Source organism: Tetranychus urticae, chromosome 3 (genome assembly GCF_039701765.1).
Source record: "Tetranychus urticae isolate SD_2017Ah chromosome 3, NJAU_TeUrti_SD_1.0, whole genome shotgun sequence".
NCBI lineage: Eukaryota > Metazoa > Arthropoda > Arachnida > Trombidiformes > Tetranychidae > Tetranychus > Tetranychus urticae.
The window spans coordinates 12524468-12537489 of NC_142960.1; the positions used below are offsets into that span (position 1 = coordinate 12524468).

At 30.9% G+C, this 13022-nt stretch overlaps 2 protein-coding genes and 2 long non-coding RNA genes across 5 annotated transcripts; 2 read left to right on the forward strand and 2 right to left on the reverse strand.

The window, feature by feature from the left end:
• Positions 1–238: 238 nt before the first annotated feature.
• LOC107360101 (uncharacterized) lies at positions 239–3865 on the reverse strand. Of its 2 annotated transcripts, none has more exons than XM_015926727.3 (6): positions 3482–3865; positions 2939–3094; positions 2206–2396; positions 1546–1869; positions 1223–1474; positions 239–629 (listed from the first exon to the last, which is right to left on the reverse strand). In XM_015926727.3, exons 1-6 carry the CDS (start codon positions 3607–3609, stop codon positions 394–396), a joined length of 1287 nt encoding a protein of 428 aa, XP_015782213.1. In that variant the 5' UTR covers positions 3610–3865; the 3' UTR covers positions 239–393. The 2 variants fall into 2 exon arrangements, with proteins under 2 accessions (XP_015782213.1, XP_015782212.1); XM_015926726.3 differs by having other exon boundaries at positions 1223–1477.
• Positions 3866–6876: 3011 nt separating this feature from the next.
• On the forward strand, positions 6877–7866 carry LOC149093379 (uncharacterized). Its single transcript, XR_016199701.1, has 2 exons — positions 6877–7015; positions 7168–7866. It is a non-coding gene; the product is annotated as an uncharacterized LOC149093379 (long non-coding RNA).
• Positions 7867–8089: 223 nt separating this feature from the next.
• On the reverse strand, positions 8090–11370 carry LOC107360076 (uncharacterized). Its single transcript, XM_015926698.3, has 5 exons — positions 10980–11370; positions 10553–10899; positions 9159–9323; positions 8844–9089; positions 8090–8763 (listed from the first exon to the last, which is right to left on the reverse strand). The coding sequence occupies exons 1-5, from the start codon at positions 11153–11155 to the stop codon at positions 8486–8488; spliced, it is 1212 nt and encodes a 403-aa protein (XP_015782184.2). The 5' UTR covers positions 11156–11370; the 3' UTR covers positions 8090–8485.
• Positions 11371–11450: 80 nt separating this feature from the next.
• On the forward strand, positions 11451–12753 carry LOC107360077 (uncharacterized). The gene is made up of 2 exons (XR_001568221.3): positions 11451–11627; positions 11900–12753. It is a non-coding gene; the product is annotated as an uncharacterized LOC107360077 (long non-coding RNA).
• The last annotated feature ends 269 nt before the right edge of the window (positions 12754–13022 follow it).

Here is a 13022-nt window from a genome sequence, read left to right on the forward strand (position 1 = left end):
TATTAACATAACCATAATTTAATTTGAAGAATAATCCAATTTATTGAAAGATCTAAAAACGAAACTATGTTAAAGAAATGTACATCAGTAGGTTTCACCCAAATCGCGATACCTTTTTCTGTTATTGGATAATCTCGTAAAGTATTAACAATCATAATTTTCAAGATTAATCAATAGTCATTTTATTGTTAAACTTTATTGAATGTCAGTAGAATTAACTTAGCAAACCTTATTGTCATGCAGTGAATCACAAATTTTATTTTAAAGTTTATTACAAATAATGAAAAATCTTTATGCATTGAAAATAAAATGAATTCATATCAAGTTTTTAAACAATTATGCGATTTGCTTATTTAAAAATCTAGATAAAAAATGCTGTGCGATATTTGATTATTAGCTAATACAACAATTAGATTCATCATTGGACAGCTCATTGTCAAAAGAAGGTAAAAGTCGAGTTGGTGGTTCAACATAATGTCCATCCAGATATACTCGATAAGTAACAATGTGATGACTATCATTAGGTCGGTTGCAAAGGGATGTTAAACAGGAATCCACATTGGCAGCAATGCTGCTATTACAATAAGATAATTTCAGGAAAGTTGTTTCAGCTGAAAGGACTCGAGCTCCTGTAAATTGCAAGAAATTAAAGAGACAAAAGACAAAATTAACAAACATGAGCTTTAACGTTTAATGTTAGGTCCACGTCATTGATTGAATTCAGTAAATTAATTCCATAGTCTGCAGATTGCCTGAAACATCTTAAGCTTTTTAAATCCAAATTTAGCTTTTCTAACCATAAACCTGATCAAACATATCAATTTACAGTCTTATTAATAAACTTAAACACATAATATTTTTTACTCATAAACTTGCATCAAGTGTCTACTGGCAAAAGGTGTAAACAAAACCCTTACATTGATTGAAACAATGAAATTGCAAGTAAATCAACGAATGAAGATGATTAAAAAAGGTAAATAATTTGGCACATTTAGATTTCGTGTTTAAAAAAATGAATCCAATCACGTTAGAAACTAATTATCTGTAAATTGAAATTGGAGGAGTAACTTGAATTCATCAATGTTGATATACAATGTTGCTATTTTATCGATTCTTGAAGATCTGAAAATCAGGCATTTTAGGTGTGTTATCACATAATATTCAATATTACATGGACTTTCCGAATTTATTTTACCTTAAATTATTTTCTGTTCTATCTTACCTGTAATAGTAAGCCAAGCTTCCATTTTTCTTTTGGTTGCAGCAACAGTTTCATATTGATTAGATGTTTTATGTCTGATGGGCACAAATATCTTGCAATTGAGCACGATCTCCGGGTGTTTAATTGATTCAACTGATATTCCTCTTGTTGGTACAGCATAAGCTAATCTAATAAATTTCAGACTGAACTCTGCCTTACCAGGAATCAAGAGACTCAAATTACTGTCAATTGGATGTTTACAGTCTGAATTAGCTGCTGGTGGAAACATAAATTGTAATGAATCATTAATATTGTATGTTTTTATCCTCTCTTTAGATACTTACTTTTGGACATCAATGGCACTTCAACTGATTGGCAATTAAGGTATCGGTAATGTGAAGGTTGATCACGAAACCATTGAGATGCTCGAGTAAATAAACTAGCAAATGATTCATAGTCAGGAGGAGCAAGAGGTGAATCCCATGAAGATGAAGACGGAACGAAATCTTTGAGGCCAATTTCCTCCATACAAGTCTCTCCGTACTCATAATAGATACGCAATGTTTGTGCAAAACTGGATGAATCTCGATAAAATTCACTACTTTCAGTGTCAATCTCCCATTTACCTGTCACTGGAATTGATACAGTTTCAACTGATATTATTTTACCTGGAAATAATGGAAAACAGATTAATTGTAAATTGTTAAAAGTCTACAATCTAATTACTTTTGATGGATTCAGACTTGACTATCCTTTAATTTAAAATCAATCTCTAGGCCTATTATTTATTTGCTAGTCCATCAATTATGGTTCTAGTTGATTATTTATTAAAGATTTATTGAACTCATTTAGATTGATCCAACAATTTAACCTAAAAATCGTTACTGAATTTCATTTTTGCTTTCATTTATTGATTTTCCCATCTAGTCTAGTCGTTAAGATAATGATGAATTTTCTTGTTATGATAAAATCTTTTTTGATTCTCGCAAATTCATTTTGATTACCTTGAATTGGTTTCTTGTGTAAAAGATTGTTAACTCTAATAACCATCTCCTCGATAGTTTCATGTCCATTTGGTGACCAAACAGTCCTTCCATTGGATCCATTAATGTTGTTGCCATTTAACTTGGGTACGACATTGATTAAGCCAAGTTTTTGAAATGGTTGACCATTTTTGTTCGGTGTTAACCATAGTCTAGGGTTTGGATAATTTAATTTCAAAAGTAGATATTATTCATAAATCCAATTGTTGAAATAGTCAACGATGAGAGCAATTAAGTATTGAATGCACATGTTTCATTATAAACACAATGAAGCAAACATTATCCAATACATTTGAATCACAATGAGACAGCTGTAGCCAGCATTTGAACAACCAGCTTCTTGTCATACCTTAAAATGACAAACCTAAATATGAATATTTATTCAGATAATTAGATTGACTATTAAACTATTAGCTGCTGGCTTAATCATCATAATAATTGCTTAAAGCAAAATTGATCAAAGTATCGATATAACCTGTTGTTTATTAATAATCCATCCCTGGTAACTTTCTTGCTCTTTTGGTAATGCAACACATTTAACCAGTAAACAAATCTTGATTTACTGCTGTTGATTAAAATCATCTTTCTCTTTCTCTGTCTGATTTTAAAGGCTAATTATCAATTTATTGATTTACTTGTCTCTTGTTTTAATGGTTTGGATACATTTGGATAAGCTTGCGTTCACCTGGTTTACCTGATTCCTTTAATTCCTTTTTTTGCCAATGAACCAATGGAGACTGAGATTTCATTTCCAAAGCCAGAGTCAGGATCGTAGATGATTGATTCAACCGACACAACAATCCATTCTGGATGTGACTCTAACCATTTGTTAATTTGTTCAAACAAATCACTAACAATCAAAAGAAATATGGTGTAAACAATGAGATCAATGTCATCAGAGGAGTTATACAGCATAGAAAATAAAGTTGTACCATGTTTTTGGTATCTTTGCGCATTAAAAGCAACTGCAATTCAAAAATACAGTCTTTCATTAAAGATTATGAAAGGTATCACAAAATAATGAGTGTTAGAGAAGACAAAATCATAGTTTACTGATAATCTTGGTCAATTTGATTGTGATACCTTTCATAATCTTTAATGAACGACTGTATTTTTTGAATTAAAGTTGCTTTTAATGCGCAAAGATACCAAAAACATGGTACAACTTTATTTTCTATGCTGTATTGAAGGAAATCATAATCGAAAGCTTGAACAGGTTTCACGAAAGTGTACAAACCTAAGAGTTTGATATTTTGGAATTAAAAACCAAGCTTGTGGTCGACGTCGATAGTTGGGGCAAAAATCAATCAAATTGAAACAGCTCTCAGGATGACGATTTGATCCAGCTGTTGGTGTTTCAGTCATTATTATCACCACTGAAACCTGGTCTCTCCAATTTACAAGTTAATGCTGGGCACTTTCCGATTAAACATAGACCATTAATTGGAAGTATTGAATCACTTGATCAAAATCTGTCCACAAAAATGAAAAAAAAACTACTTTTTGTTTTCAATTTTCTGGTTTCACACAAAATTGCTCGATTCAACGTCTTGTATTTTCCTTCTTTCTGATTACTCTTAAGACCTAGTTAAACAATGAATACACATCATTCACATCAAGTGATGAATGATGATAATAATAATATTTAATATAATAAAAGTACCATCACCATTATCACCGCTATGACAACCAGATAGTTAATGAGTGAATCTTGTTCAAGTAAACATCTTACTTTTGTAATCACTATCAAAGGTAAAACAAAGATCCCTAATGATGATCCAATGATACAGATTTGCACTAAAGCCAACTACTGCAGATTAGCCTCACAAATGGTTAAATCTATGAGTTAAACTGACATTCAACAGTGCATTTGGATAAATATGATTTAATTATAGCCATTTATCATAAGTTAGGTACAACAGTTTCTTAAAAATTAGCACCTAATTCAAACTGGTAAAGCAATCAGCAAATGTGACAGGAAATGCTGAGTTAAATATATTTGTTATTTTCTAGATTGCTTCAGACAATTAGGACGAATGAATAAAACTCAAGAGCTATTGAATGATCATTAAAATCGATCCTTCAACGAGATTGAAAATGATGTAAACAATCGACCGATCTTATAAGGAAAATCAAATCTTGTTTACCAAAAATTTAATCATTTGCAGAAGCGTCTTGATTTACTTTAACACGCCAATACGCGTTAATACGCCAATAGATGCAGCCTGAGTTTAAAAAGTGTGTCTAAAAGGATTTACTTGAAGTTTTTGACTAAAATCAAACAAGATTATCCTTTAATATGTGTTAAGCTCATTTTGAATGGTAAATAATCGTAAGAAAAGTGACAATTAAAAGATTGGCTGATTTTGAGTCAATGGTTTGGTTACAATCACAACGAGTCACATTTACATCTATTTACATTTGACTCTAGACAGGCAAGGTTAGCAGGATAGTTTAACGATGATTTGTTAATAATTTATCAACTTTATGAGCTATTAGTGTTAGTTGAAGGTTTGAATGGACTTGATTTGAATTTTGGAATAATTTATTCAAAATTTAATAGATATTCATAAAATGTACAATGCAATTTGGGTGTAAGGTAAAGAACAACAAAAGCAAAACAAAAGGAAAACATGAGCAAAATATTTTCAATACTGATGCGTGATTCACTTGACAAATGATAATAATAGTTGCAATAATATTACCTTTTTTGCCCTTTATTATTGATAGTATCATCATTATTAATAACATTATTACCTGGGAAACTAGGTAAAGTAAAAAATACTTTTGCTTCTGAACGGATTCAGATGAAAACTGTGATCATTTTGTCCTTGAGGTTCATGCTTTGAGTATGACTTTTGACAATAAATTTGATGGTTAAAGCTTGCAACTGGATCGATATTAAGCTCAAATGTTAACCAGAGACATTAATTCACTCAGGTTAACCAGAACTATTGCAAAATCTTCGCTTATCATCGCCATCATTTCAGGTAAATGTACACAAACGTTACAATAAGAGTTGAGCCAAATAGACTTGATTACAATCATGATCATTTTTCACGGTTAACCAAAGTAATGTTGACCAGTCTTTATCAGTGAATTTGATTTCACCTTTGGTGATCAGTCAAGTATTTAAAGAACCTAAAAAAGGTCATTTATAATTTAGCTGATTGAGCCATGTTCAGTTAACCCAAAGTTGTTTTAGGTTTATCATGAAAACACTTCTGGTAAGTTAAATACAGATGTATTCTGATTAAACATTCACACTAACCTCTTCATTATTCATGTATTTAGGGTTGTTTTGTTAATATAAAATGGTAATTAAATTGATTCTGAAAAGGCCAATTGTCCATCTTTTTTATCTTGCCTTCATCCAGACACAAAGAAATGGGTGAACCCAAATTGTTTTATATTTTACCCAAAGAATCAGCTTTCAATCAATTGATCCAATATTCTGGTGAAATATGTTTCACGCAACAATTTAATCGATCAGTCTGTCTCACCTTTCAATTAATTTGATTACCTTGCAGTCAAGAGTAATTGTATACAGTCAAGTTCATATTCAAATCTCATGCCTGATACAATACATCAATCAAATTTCTGATTTCTCTGAATCTAAACCTAATTTACACTGAACTCCAAGAGTTGGGTGTTTTAGGTGTTCGTAAGCCTGATCTGCTTCAATAGAATGGATTTTTTCGGAACTCATGGATAATACATTTAAATGTATTTAAAAATTTAATTTACAAAACATTTGTTGTGCAAATTAAGGATCAATTGATTGGAAAATAATAAAATGATTGGCATTGTCTCCATGATTTTGATAATAATAATGAATTTGAAAGTAAAAGTGTTCAAATTGAATCCACATGATTGATATTACTTAAAGGTTGTTGATCGAGTTGACAATCTTAATTGCATTCTAATACAAAAAAATCTATCAATGAGCTTTGATAAAACATTTAAAATTAAATACAATCAAAGAAACTATTGTTTGAACCAAACAACAATTGTGATCAATTGTTGATCTAATGAGCAAATTTGAAGTTGTGAATGAAGAATGAGCAATAATCTTGTTCCTATCTAAAAATATACCGTAAATTCAGAGTCACAGATTTATTATTGTTATATTAATTAAGCTCGCATCTTATCAATCGTTATAATGGATAATATTTCATTAAGAAGGAGCGGTTTAATCATTTTTGTGGATTGTTGGCATTTTTTGTAAATTGTCACTTCTTTCCTGTATTAGATCTGTAAACAACGCAAAAGTCATTATCCGTTAACCGTACAAAACATTGTAGACAAAAGGCGTCAATCAACAATTGCAATTAAACAATTTAAGGAATCGAGATAGTTTAAAATTAAACAAACGCTAAAATAGCTTACAGTAAGAGAAAGTGACAATTTGATCAAGTTGATTGTTAATCTGATTTTTAAGATGAGTTTGCAGCAAATTTAGAAAAGCAGGATAATCATGAGTCAACTTTAGGTTTATCCAAGATTTTGGTTTCAATCAGCAATAGATGGACAGTTAGCAGTTTGTTCATTTCAACCCGTAGCTCAAGATTAACCCAACTTGTGATCATCTTATTAGATTTGAAAGCGTAATTGTGTCGCTCAACTGCGGGTAATAATGATTGTGTTCAATGATAATCCATATTGATCATATTTTTCCAGTCTTTATTACAGTGATTTAAATATCAGCCACAATTTATTCCGGACCAGTTTTTTAATCATCAACCTGTTTCACTCGATTAACAACAGATTCGTAAGTGTTAAATATATCCCGATAAATGTATTAAACGAATTGGCAAAATGTTAAACATTAAAATGTCAAAATGAATCGTTTTCTTCCGCTAATGATTTGTAAATGTTTTCAACTCTTTTTATGAACATCTGATTTGTCTACTTGTGTAATAGGTCCACGAAATGCTGATAATGGGTTTAACTTCATTACTTATGTGCTTGATTCTTGGTTGTAGAAGTGAATATTTACACTCAAGATTTATAGATTCGTCCGAAGAATCAATCTATCCTTATTCAGATGACTATTTTTTATCCAAGCCAAAACCAGTGTCAGAGAGATTTTATTCTTGGGCAAAAAAATTCAGAGACCTCAAGGGTCAACATAAACAACACTCTTTCGTCAATCAACCTTGGCAACATCACTATGGACATGAAAGGTTGGTGAATCACCATTCCCCTAAAAGTTCACCGAGTTCTTTGAGACCCAAGTTTGTCGCCGAATCATTGTCAACCAGTTATGATGGAGCCTCCTTAAGTGATACAAATCCTTTGGTTCATTATGACAGTATCAAGCCATTAGCAAGCTATCGAAATGCGCCTTCCATTGAGCCAGAGAACAGTGAATCAGCTGACCATTCAGGCGAAGACGATGAAAGTGATGAGTCGAATGAGCATGACTTTTCACTTGAAAATATGCAAACATCCTTAACAGAGTAACATTGTGAGTTCAACATTACAATCAGGGTAAGGATGATGCCATGTATTTATGAATGGTTGAAGTGTGAATTGAACCTAAAAGTGTCGACTGAAAAGTGAATCAACCTTTCAACAGTTGATCTTCCCTACTTTATTAAAACTTGGAGAGACAATTAATGATTATATATTGAATTTGATTGAATAAATATCAGGATAAGTGTAACATCAATAACTGGTCGATAAGATGAAGATCAATTTTCCGTGTAAATAACAGATTAAATTGACTATTTCCATTGGAATTCAAATTTGATTTGTTTCTCAAAAGTTCTCATCGATTTTTTAACATTTTTTGTGTTTGAAGCAACAGAGATTTACTGTAAAAAATCAACTCAGAGAAGAATCAACTTTTAAAATTGTATTTATTGGATAATTGAAGCAACAGAATTGTTCAATTAATAAAAATACAGGTTTGTAATTCATTTTAGGTATTCATTGGAGTGTGAGTTAACATTGCATTTCCAGTTGTTATTTGTCAAATAACAGTTAAGTGGTCCAAAACATAAAAATAATTGTATCAGTAAAATTTGTCCTTATGGTAAAATCAGGTTTGAGGTAAACATCAAACGGGAATAACATTGATGATAATTTGCATGTAAGTTAAAAGTTGTAAATAAGACGAGATTATTATTACAGTTTAATGTAGCAGTTATATGGTGATAACAATGATTATGCTATTACTGTTGATGGTGATGGCAATTGTGAAGACGACTGCAAATGTTTTGGTAATTATAGCTGATCATAATATGGTACAAGATGATGTGTTTTCATTATTCAGTGCCATTGATTGAATTAGATTATCATCATCTGATGGAATCAATAAATTTGGTAGACCAGGAAGATGAAAGTAAACTCTTAATGACATAAATATATAACCATTTTTAGTTCCAAATCGATTATATTGAAAAGTATCATCAACAGCCTTTTCCAATTCATTATCGTCACTCCGACAAAATACTTCAACTGTTTCAGCACTTAGAATCTCAATGGGTTTGTTAATTTCACCAACAATTTGATCTAGAGTAAAATAGTTAAAATAAAGCAATTAGAGGAGGTGAAAGCATATTTGGACAAATTGCTTAAACAATTATATTTACCTTTGGGTGAAACATTTATCCAATCTTCCAACCTTTGCCGGATCTCGGTTAATGATTCACCTTTTTTGGTGGGCATAAAGAGTTTACTTGCCAAAACTAATGATTTAGTTTCCACAATATTGTTATTATCAATGTTTAACGATTGATTTGATTTACATTTCAATGGTTTGGTGTAGGCAATGCGAAATATCTTCAAATAATCACCATGTTCGGTATAAGCCATTGAAGTAACATCACACGGACCAACTAGAGGTGAGAAATGGATTAATAGAGATTTAGGAAATAGACTTTTTAAATCCAATTAGATCAACTTACGTGATTTGAGTTTAATGTCTAATGATTGTGCGTTTCTAAAAGTAACATCAGGATTCTCGATTAACCATTTGGTGGATCGAGTCAAAACCAGGGAAAAGGGTTCAAATTTTGGTCTTTTAAAGAAGCCACCTCCTGATAGATTTTGAGGAACGAAATCCTTGATTCCTAATATAATTGACGAATGTAGATTAGATTAACATTTGAAATTCAAATTTATGTTTATAACAAAATGATTGAAAGGAAACAAAATATTGATTCGTTGCTAAAGAAATAAACTAAATAAATTACAATGAAATAAAATAAATTAAGGGGTCAATTAAAGATTGTCTAATTTGTATTCACAGTCTGTATACATTTGTAATGTCATTAATTTATTCAATCAAAGGAATATAAAATAAAATGTAAATTCTTATCAAGTTATTACTATTCCTAACATCGGACAGTCATAAAACTGGCTTCTGTCTTTGAATCATTTCCAAGTTAAACAGTATTCACATGGCTTATAATAAAAATAATTAATTCTGTTACTAATCTACTGAATTAAGTACTGAATCTACTGACTTGGCTGTCTTCATGGACCATTGGTTCAAAAGTCATATATGTTGTTATCTGAATCTACAAGAATTTTCACATCAATTAGACTAGCAAAGTGGTAAAGCTTCCAACCTTAAACGTAATTTCTTGGTAATGATTCAAATTAATGATACAACAGATGAAAATCTATATGAGTCCATCTTTAGATGATAAAACAATAATGAAGTACATGTAAATGTTTCTTCCCATGTAATTGCTTGACCAGTGGAAGAAAATGTTTGAAAATAATATTAAAAGTTCTCAAGCTTCTCTAAATTTAACGAGAATTGATGAAAAATGGATTTCAGTTATTTCTAATTGTCTTATAAACATATCGATTTAGTGGTAGGCGACTTCTGACTTTGGCAGAATCATCACTATTTATAAAATTATAGTTTGTGAAAGCTGATTGTTGTCAGAATGATTATCATTCAGCTGGTCAGTTTGGTAACTAACCAAGAAAAAAATCGATAAATACAATAAAGAAATATAAAACTCTGACAGTGAATGTAATCATTAAGACCATCCAAGGAACAATAAATTCAAGTACTTGTTGATTGTCTTGAGAGGCTTTCAAATCACAGAAGGCAAATCTTCAAGGTTTAAATACTTTGTCAAGCTGTACTAATTTAATTTAAAGATAATAGAAAGCGAATAATTTGAATCATAAAACCAGAATAACTGTACATATGTATAATGCTGTAAATAATGTGAATTGAATTGCTTGAGACTAGTTGACTTGAAAATAGCTCTGTGAAAATTTTTAGCCTTTCTTTTGGAAACTCGTTACAATCAAGAACCGGATGTTTCAAATTCATTACCTATTTCCAGCTCACTTGGAGGCCCTTTTTCATAAAAGATTCGTAAAATGGTGACCGTTTTATTGGTGAAAAAATTCAACGTTTGCTCGGGATTGATTTTCCAATCAATTTCAGCTTCACAATTTAAACTTTCGACTGTAATTATTGTTCCATTAATCTTTTTTTCTCTGACCATCTTATTGATCCTTTCAACACACTGGTTAAGATTTTCAAACTTTGGACAGAAAGAGTCACCATCACCACGATTCTCTGGGATAATATCAAGATAATCCAATATCTGAGGTTTTGCTTTTGACACGTTTTCACTATCATCTGTTGAATCTGTTGGTTGACGTTTAATCCACAATCTGAAAATAGTTAGATCACAGGTGGAAAGATAAATTAACACAAAGAAAATTGCAATTGTTGACAAGAATAATTAATTTACCTTAAAGCTTTGACAATATGTTGTTTCGCAGAGCCATAGATATAGAAGGAAGCATCAGTTGGTCTCAATTCAAGACTTCCAGATTCATTTGGTTTGAATAATAACGTTACTGACTCACAATTAATTGCTTTCCAAGACGGATTCTCAGCTAGCCAGTCATTAGCTAGCAAAATCATCTCTCTGGAGGTAAGACAAGACGATCACAATCAGGAGAAAACATAACGAATTGAACAATTAGTGGACAATATCTTTCAATGAAGCTGAACATAATAGCAACAGTTATTTTTAAAATTATAAACAGTGTTGAATATTAAATCATTTTCGTCAAAATTAAAAAATAATATTGATTGACATCAACAACAACAAATTGTATTGGGTACAAAGAGTAAAGGAACCTTGACACTTTGATTGGGTAAAAGGCGGGTTGCTAAACTTAAGGCTATCATTGCTATCTTCACAGCAATTAACGTTTCGTTTAAATAACTCCGAATTTTATTTCTCAAGTGATTGAAATCTTTTGACGATGAAAAATTGTTTTTGTTCATTTAACTGAATATTTTTATTGATATTGTGAACATTACCAACTATCCAGATAGCCAAGCAATTATACTTCATTACAATTAAACAAGTAGAGAGATCACAAGTGAGGTAAATATATTTTCAAATTCCCTATAAAAATATTAATGGTTTCACCTCATGCATAAAATATCTGATTGAGTCAAGTGATTTTCATAAATCATTCTAATAAGGTAGATAGAAATTTTGATTACAAAAAAAGACAAAATTAATTATTAATTTTTTCTGGTTGCACGCAATTAGGATGAGAATCTATATGAAGCTTACATAATAAATAAAGGTACAACCACCACAAATTACCGATAATAACAGATTTTGTTTTTATTTTTTTCCCCACCAATTAGTTGAATACAAGGATCACTTCAATAACCACAATCTTCATCAAAGATTAGTCAACAACCAAGGAACACAGAACTTTCAATTTTTCCAATACTGACCAATAAATTGTAAACATAGTTGGAAAGCAATAAAACAGATGACTTTTACCTGAAAGGATGATATTTAATTTCCGCTGTTTGGTATATTGAACATGATTTGCGTTCCACTGCATTAGGCACAAAGTCCACAAAAGTTAATTTAGTTTCTGGTTTAATATGAGAATCGAGTATTTGAGGATCTTCTGGTTGAAAAGTTTCTTTAAACATGTACAAAGCCCAGGCCATTTTTGGTAAAGCGTATAAGGACTCAAGCGGATTAGAAGGAAACAGTAAACCAATTTTTACCAAAAACTGGAAAGATGTCAATCTCTTTAATTGTTGAAGCTATCATTTGAACACCAATCAACACTAATTGGCCCAGAGTCTCACAAAATATACACACTGCATCAACTTAAATGGGAATGTTGAACACTAAAGCATGAACAAATGATCACAAAATACAGTTAAATGATTGTGAATCTTTGGTGTTGGTGAACTAGAGTAAAATTAACTCAGTTGAAAAATGTTATAATCAATCATTTAAACTAACAACAAGATACAAAATTGTATTTACTAGACTTGACTTGTGAACTTTTTCGTCTCATCAAAATTAACACACAAGTTATTGTTTTTGTGTTTAACTATTAACTACCTGTTCGTTGGTGAAAAGATCGTTAAAAAGAGACTAATGAACAGAGTGAGAATAAAGATGAAGATGAGGAAGAAAAGCAGTAAAATTTAGTCTTGCGCCGCAAAAAAATAAACCCTCGATCAATACTCGATTTTGAATTGTCCAAGTCATTTATTATCTTTACTCTTTCCATAGCAAAACAAGAGATCTATTCAACATTAATGGTTCAACTATCATGATTGTTTTACCTTAAAATCTTCCATGGATTGTGATTGATTATGGCCTGTCAGGTTCTGAATGTTTGATCCAGTCAAATTCTTGAGGAGTTTGCTATAACAAAGTGTATAATTAACTTGAACTCTTCTCTTTGTCAGATCACTTCTAAATTCAAAAGAAACCTTCCTTCAAAAGTGATGGAAG